This window comes from Hyalella azteca, unplaced genomic scaffold, assembly GCF_000764305.2.
Source record: "Hyalella azteca isolate HAZT.00-mixed unplaced genomic scaffold, Hazt_2.0.2 contig6908, whole genome shotgun sequence".
Taxonomy (NCBI): Eukaryota; Metazoa; Arthropoda; class Malacostraca; order Amphipoda; family Hyalellidae; genus Hyalella; species Hyalella azteca.
In genome coordinates, this window is record NW_025937049.1 from 1,518 (window position 1) to 10,206 (window position 8,689).

The window sequence follows — 8,689 nt, forward strand, 5'->3', positions numbered from 1 at the left end:
GTGTGAAGACTTGTGCTATTGAGCGTTGAACGATTTGTACGCATCGCTGATCACCTTATAGTTGCAAATTATTCATAGATATGCATAAAATGTTCATTGATTACATTGCTTACGGTGTGCTAGTTAGAACGCAGGTCTAGTCAGCACATAGGTCTAGTCGGCACACAGGTCTAGTCAGCACATAGGTCTAGTCAGCACGCAGGTCTAGTCAGCACACAAGTCTAGTCAGCACACAGGTCTAGTCAGCACACAGGTCTAGTCAGCACACAGGTCTAGTCAGCACACAGGTCTAGTCAGCACACAGGTCTAGTCAGAAAGTTCTGTGCAAGTTAATCTAAAACGCTTACAAGTTGTATCTCAAGGATATCATAACTCAAATAACAGCAAAAATACATAGATAGAAAGTTGAAGTGATTATGACAAAGATGTCAACAGCAAGATATTCTTTTGGCAGAGACAGTTTGGCACAGTTGCTCAGTACCTATTGCATGGTCATTTTGAATGCCAACAGCATAACAATATGCTCTCACCTCCATCCTCGTGTTTAAACAAGAACCATATGACACTTAGAAATATGTCATTTATAACAATATTATGTTTATCAGATCAAGTAATGATTTCTGGAATATTGACATGGCTGTCTTATACACAGTAACGCCAGACATTACCTCTTCTTTGTACACCAAACTCGCGTGCCTCTGTCCTGATTCCACTCAGTGTTGCAGGGCGGAAAGATCTTGTACTGTTCATCAGCTTTATCCTTGTTCTTCTTGGCATCAGCAATCCAGCGTTCTGCATCCTTTTGGTATGGAGTTGCTTCCCCAGAAGCAGTGTAGTACCGGCCTTCCACTTTACCTGCAAAAAAAATCAGATCAATACAAGATAGCTTGGAATTGACTTAGGTACCATTAACCCTCCTGTTGTCTTCATTATGGTACACACCCTATGTCCTCTGAACATATGGTCGAAAATGCAGGTAATTTTTACCCAAAGACTATAGGAGGGTTAATGTTTGCTTGAAAGTATAATTTAACCAGACAATACATGTTTTAATGTTTTCTGCATTAAATAATGGTCTAGAATGACAGTGGAATGAAATTCTTTTTCCTATGTTCAATTGACCTTAGAAAGTTTCATTGATTTAATTCATTAGACTTACACTGTTAAACTGATCAAGTCTCATAGGGCTTTGCGATATAGTACTACGTATATAATAAGCCATATGCTAACCCCAAAGTCCTATAATCAGTATAATGGCAAGTTTTATCAAACAATTAACTGCAAGAATTATTTACAGAGAACATCAGAAAGTCCATTAACAATTTACTAAAAGCCAAACTTTTATGACCTAAACTATCTTCAACTTTTGCATACGGTACATAAACAACAGCACAATATATTTAGTCACAAAATTTTAAATGAAATACATTGGCATTAGGCATTTTAGAAAATGTTCATGACAAGGTAATTAGCATGCATAAGACTTATTTAATTAGTAGCACTAGAGAACTCACCAACATACTTGTAGTCAGAATGATAGAAATCAATCCAAGTTTTGATGCCTAGGTAATCCTGATCAGACATGCCAGCAATGTCATCAGTGAGACCTTCTCCATCAAAATTGCCTGTGACAAACGCACGAGAGGCATCGCGACCTGCAAGTTGAATAGTAAAACTAAAACATCATCACAAGGTGTTATAGGAAAAGTATTTTGATATTTGCACCTAGCCACAAGCTCACATACAAGAGAAAAAACACAAAATAATAAAGTTAAGCATTTGAGTTCTATATCTGAAAGATAGGTAGTACAAATTCTGTGAATGTTCATGAATCTCAGTTGCGTTTTTTGAATCTTACCTGCAAAAAATTCATAGCCTCCTCCAGGTCCATAAAACTTCTCTCCCTTCTTTACATCAAAAACTTGTCCAAGAAAGGCTAGATATAGTCCTTTGCTGCCAGGTTTACCATCATAATTCTTCAATTCCTCAACAGAAAACACTTTTTCAGGCTGAGATTCATGCTCTTTCCCCTTAGCATTAGATTCTTCATCAACAATTGGCTTACTGCTAGTGCCTTTTGCCTCATCATCCACAACACCAAAAATATTGCTTAGCTGTTTATTCACTACTTTGACATATGGTGCTAGAACAGGTTGTACTTTTAACCACATAGGATACACATTGGTTTTTAATTTTTCACCCACCCCATTGAGAAAAGTACTGCACTTTATGGTTAGTTGCTGAACAGTTGGATCACTCAAAAATGTGTCAACCGTGCTTGGTGAGTATTTCTGTAGAAGAACTGCTGAAAGAGCTACCATGAAAGCACATATGAAAGAAATTTTTATGAAACCCATTTTGCTTAGCCAATGCCTGCAAAAAAAAAGAATATTGCATCATTAGCTACCAAACTAGCTTGTAAAGAGCAGTTAAGTATATTGAACTTATTAGTAAAAAATTAACAAAATTTCACTTCACAATCCAAAGCCACTCAAATGGTTTCTAGTTTTCAGAAAATTTCAATATATATCACACATATTTTTTCATAAACCAAAAAAATATCATTTAATCTTTGAGGGTTGTATCTAATCACAAAATAGTGGCACATGGCATTTGAATGCCTCTGCCCTCTTTTAGGAGCTACGGTACTACTAGGGCAACAAGGGTTTTGTAAAGAAACAGTTTGAAACATTGGTATATTCCCTGTTTGATGGTATTCATTGCATACAGGCAAGGAATATATCTACCTAGCCTTAAACCTTTTAACCAATCTGAAATATCAGGCAGAACTTCCCTAAAATCATAGGTAAATAAAACAAATAAAAAAAACTTTCAAAAAACACAGTTTCTTAAGGCTTGTAGTCAAAATGCAGCGAAGTCTGAGAGCAAGGTTTTCGCGACCATCGTGTAAAATCCTTGATCTGCCCAAAGCTCGGCCAGTCGCTACCCTTGAGCTTGTACTCTTTATAATATGATATCCTAGCCAGACCCTTCTTCGCGGGAACTGGTCGCTTTCAGGTGGCCGAGGAACGGCCAACAGTCGGCTATAACTAATTGGATAGGCCGACCACTGGCCACGTATTATTCTTCGCCCCTCATTGACTTCACCTTTACCATGCCACCCTTTGTGAACTGACAGTTGGAGTAATTTACGACGTCTCTTTCCCCTCAAATATTGCACAACGTCTCCATTTGAGCAGCTAGTACGCGGGATTTTCCCTCCGCATATCAGCAGGCTCAATCATAAATATTTTTTGGTGGAAAATATCTATAACAAGGAGGCTGATCAAGGAATGCCGAGTATACCATTCAATGGAGAATAAAAATTACAACCCGTTAACATCTCGAAAAAAGTCGCAGACATGATGAACAAAAATATTCAAAGTTTCTTGAAATTTCCTCTCAATAAAACTCTTTTAATACAAAGTTTACATATTTTCTGTTACTGGTCGACGCTTATAAATAAATAGCTGGGTAAGTATGGAAAAATCCATATCGCCATCTCATTTGCGAGTGGAGTAAAGTTTATCCTAATTAGTGAAGAAACGCTTAGGGAAGAGCCGAGCCTGTTCGAAGCCTCTCGGTTTTCAATCAGGGCCTTAACAGACAAAAAAGAAACATCAACTTTTTCAGTGAGTTGTCCTAAATTTTATTCTTCACCTAAAATACAGTCTAAAGTTTATTTTTTTCGAATCTTATGCTGAAAAAACACAAAAAATATGGGGGCTGACCATAAGACACATCCATTACCCAAGTTCTATTCATAATAGGTACCTACGTAATCTGTAGCTCCTCAAAATATATGATATTTAGATCTTCACAGTGCCTGCCCCACATTTTTTGAGTTTTCTCAGCATAAGATTTGAAAAAATAAACTTTAGACTTCATTTAAGGTCACAAATAAAATTTAGGACAACTCACTGAAACAGTTTATTTTTTGTCCGTTGAGAAAACCTGGTTTTAAAAAATTTTTTTATTGTTTTTAGTTTTGAAACCACCAGAAAAACATGTTTTTAAAAATGGTTTTATATTGATTTATTTCCTACTTTTTAGTTCAATAATTGTAATAATTAAAACAAACTCTCAGCAGCACAGCATGCTAAAACTGGTTGTTTGACAAAAAAACTCTATTCCCAACCATGAACTTTTTCTATCCATACAAAAGTCAGTTAAATTGAGTTAATTAATTTAATGATTTTTAACTATCAACTTAGCAGTCTTAGCCTAGGTATTACTTCTGATGATAAAATCTTTAATTGTTAGGCAGCATAAGCCTGCATGCCAATTGCCAAATTTCAAGCTTCTAGCTAGGATCTTCAGAAGTGCTCTAAAATCTAAATTAAGGTTTAAATTTTTGATGATGATGACAGTTGACAGACAGACAGACGGACATGAAGCAAAAAGAAGAAAAATGTGGTACCTAGCCTAAAATGATTCATTTCACATGTGATTTTAAAATCATGAGAGAAAATAGGAGTAAAATTGGCCAAATTCACAGGCATTTTGTCCAATTCATGTGTGCATGGTGCCAATCCATAGGTTATTCAAAAGAACCTGTTCTTATGTCATTTTGAACCGATCAACACTTCTTTATGGACCGATCGTAAAACACACCTTCANATCAATTTCAAAACTCCACATATTTCTAAAGGGAGTTGTGATGAGACCATGGGGATGGGGCCAGGGGTCGAACTGTTGAGTTTAGACCATTACAACTTGCAAGAGGGGCCCAAGGGCCAAGGGCATGGGGCCTTGCGAAGGGTTAAGACCGACGCACGGTGGTGGACCAATAAGTACTCACAATAATTCCCTGCCGCCATGCATGTGTGGCAGCTGTGGCTTGTGCCTGTTAAGAATATTGGGCAGAATTTTCCTAATATCAGTGGCAAAAAATTAGTGTTTTATAGGTATTTTCCAAAAATTGTGGGTAAAATGTAAAATAGGCAGCATTTCTTATTTTTTTATTAAAGAGATTGGGAAAAGGCTATATATATATATAGGAACAGAGGAAATAGGCTAAACCAGATTTGTAGACATTTTTGCCTAATTTATGGGTTGCTTCTGCCCATCGGCATCACAGCCAATTGCAATGAATGGGACATGACCGGCTCAAGTTTTGAATTAACAACTAGGTAACAAGCACAAGGCAGCACCTGCATGTGCCTTTTTTTTATAATTTATAATTGATTATAAGACTTCAGGTATGAAGAGATCAATCCCCCTGTCTGAGCACAATTTGATTTTTATCCGAGCCTTTTCTCTCTTGACAAGTTGACACTCATCGAATCGTCGTTTGAATCGTTTCAGTTTAATTTCAACCTACCGGTAGCTCACTCTCTCACCACTCACCAGGCAGTAGGTAGGTAGGCACCACCGCATCAGGCATCAGCCGGTGCCCGGTGTTTTTTTTGCAAGAAAGATACAATATAAATAGTTACTGCCTACTGGGCATGTTCATAGGGTGTTCACCATGCTGCAGATCAGCAGGTATTGTCCCAGACGACGAATTACTGCTGTGCGTATTTTCTAAGGAGACTGATTGATATCTCCTCCGCAAGAGCTGCACGTAACACTCTGCACTCACCTCACTGTCTCACACTACGCCATGACTACGGAGCTTGGTTGTAGGTGTCCGCACTGTGGCTAATAAGCTAAGGACCAAAAGTTTTTGCCATATTCATTTCTCAAAAAATGTAACCAATAATATTTATCTAAGATGATTTCATTCAAAATTTTAAATGCCTATGCAATGATGTTCTTAGTATAGGAAGGCCTAAAGCGTAAACCCAAGAAATAGAAAGTGCATAGAAATAACCTATGTTTAATTTTCCGGTATATATGTTCCTTATCTTCTAATAAAACAATTCGTCAATGAGCCCTACAAAAATTGCCACATATCTGGTAAATGAAATTAAAAATTATCCTTCCGCCGAAGCCGATGCGAAAGTTTTCTATATGTTTCTTCGGTTTACCAGCCGTGAATGCCGTGAATACACTCGATCGACAATTCTACGGACTCGCCAGCGGACTCGTCTGCGGACTCGCGCAACTGGGCAGTCTGGGCTACTCATAATTCCTCAAATACTTAACGGATCTGTATGAATTTTGGAATATGAATATTAATTATCGATACGCTGCCGCAGGAATTATTACAGATTTTTACATGAATCATTTTTAATTAAAACCAATAAACGTATTTTTTAAGCAACTGGGTCACTCATAATTCCTTCAATACTTAACGGATCTGTATGAATTTTGGAATGTGAGTATTAATTATCGACACGCTGCCGCAGGAATTATTACAGATTTTTACATGAAATATTTTTAATTAAAACCAATAAACGTATTTTTAAGCAACTGGGCCACTCATAATTCCTTCAATACTTAACGGATCTGTATGAATTTTGGAATGCCTAGCAAATTACGGATCAGGCAATAAGTAAGATCGGGTTCCAAAGGCCGGATCCCTTGTGAATCAAGTCACGAAAAGTTCAAGAATCGGCAACAGGCCATGGGCCTATTTCTTCAACGCCGACACTTCTATTCTATTCTATAGGAGTGTTTCTATATGTCCCTGTAGTTAGCTATGCCTTGAATTTAGCGCTACATGCAAGTTATAGAGTAAATCGTTGGGCGGGACGTCACAGTCCCGTCAGTCAATTACTTTTGAGTTGACATAGGCGCAGGAGTGTTACTCATGTGTCCCTGTAGTTAGCTATGCCTCGAATGGTATGCTGTATGCAAGTTATGGAGTAAAAAATTGAGTGGGACGTCACAGTCCCGTCAGTCACGAAAGGGTTAAGCTGACGTGGCCTGCTCGAGGATGATGATCCCGGTGAATTGGAAGACCAGGGTTGGTGAATGGTGATGAAGACGAGGTGCTTGGCTTGATGGTGTAATCGTGGTTGCGTGGTGAGTGAAGACACATGTAGTGATTAGTGAAGTCGTCCAGGTACGATATTTAGCGTATATAACAGAGATGACGTCGTTATGCTGATAGAGACGACGTCAGTACGCTGACAGAGACGGCGTCAGTACGCTGACAGAGACGCAGACAGGGACGGCGTCAGTTCACTGACAGAGAAGCAGATAGAGATGCAGACAGAGACGCAGATAGAGATACAGACGCAGATAGAGACGGCGTCAGTACGCAGACAGAGATGCTGACAGAGACGCCGATAGAGATGCTGACAGAGACGCCGATAGAGATGCTGACAGAGACGCAGATAGAGACAGCGTCAGTACGCAGAAAGAGAAGATGACAGAGACGGGAGTTTGCACGTTACAGGGGCAGGAATGTTTGCCGATGTGGGGTCAGAGAGATGCTGGCAGCTCGATGAGAGAGAGAGAAAAGGACGCTAGAAAGGAGGAGACCATAGATGGAGGGAGGTGCAGGATGTTGATGTTGCCAAACGGCGGAAATGAGATTTCTCTGGACTATTCTTATAATGATATGCAAATTATTAATACGATAAACATAATGTTATGGGTGTTAATATTAATATGATAAACATAAAATAAGTTCTATGTAGCGAGATCCGCTACAGCATCATCCCTATCGGGCACATTGCTGGCGGCAGTAACTCGTTCGTGCCGGCGTGCCCGGCCACATTAATTCATATTTTTAGAATATCTCAAATAAACAATTGAATATCGTCTGGACTCCACTTTGTTGAGCTTTTCTTAGAACCATTATCGTTCAAACTTGCCATGATTCACTTGACCCAAGATACTTCACAAGAGCGGCACAGATGATATCACTATGGCTGAATGAGCGCTACTAGCCACTTCGCCAAATCGCCAGCGCAGAAAACAACACATCGATGTCACCGAATCGACACTTCAGCGGACTCGGCTGCGGACTGGCCTGCGGACTCGAATCAAAACCTAACTTGACGTTCAACTCACCTAGCCATAAATCCATCAATAATGAACGGATTTTATTCAAATTTGAAATATAAGTAGATAATATTAGTAATTTGTGGACCGAATTTTTTCAAATTTTTACATCAATAACTTTTTTATTAATACGGAAAACCTAACTATATGGATATTTAACCCAAAGCAATGCTAGCCATTTTCAAGATGTTCTGCAAGTTTCAACTCACCCAGCCATAAATCCATAAATAATGAACGGATTTTATTCAAATTTGAAATATAAGTAGATGACATCTGTAATTTGTGGACGGAATTTTTTCAAATTTTTACATCAATAACTTTTTTATTAATACGGAAAACCTAAATTCTTTTTCAACTCACCCAGCCATAAATCCATTAATAATAAACGGATTTTATTCAAATTTGAAATATAAGTAGATAACAACTGTAATTTGTGGACGAAATTTTTTCAAATTTTTACATCAATAACTTTTTTATTAATACGGAAAACCTAACTTCATTTTCAACTCACCCAGCCATAAATCCATCAATATTTAACGGATTTTATTCAAATTCGAAATATAAGTAGAATATATCATTAATTTGTGGACGAAATTATTTCAGATTTTTACATCAATGACTTTTTTATTAATACGGAAAACCTAACTTCACGTTCACCTCGCAGGTTAGGTCCTAGTCAGGTCAAGTTTCAGTATTTTGTGGCATTAGAAAAAAGTAATTGATGTAAAAATTTGAAAAAATTCCGTCCACAAATTACAGATGTTATCTACTTATATTTCAAATTTGAATA

The 8,689-nt window shown here is 37.9% G+C and overlaps 1 protein-coding gene across 1 annotated transcript; it reads right to left on the reverse strand.

Annotated features, from left to right (window-relative positions):
• Positions 1–668: 668 nt before the first annotated feature.
• Positions 669–2,375, reverse strand: LOC108677125 (neuferricin-like; the record flags this gene model as incomplete). The annotated part of the gene is made up of 3 exons (XM_018165280.1): positions 1,859–2,375; positions 1,515–1,655; positions 669–855 (listed from the first exon to the last, which is right to left on the reverse strand). Coding segments are annotated over exons 1-3 (827 nt in total), but the record flags the coding sequence as incomplete, so codon positions are not given.
• Positions 2,376–8,689: the final 6,314 nt, after the last annotated feature.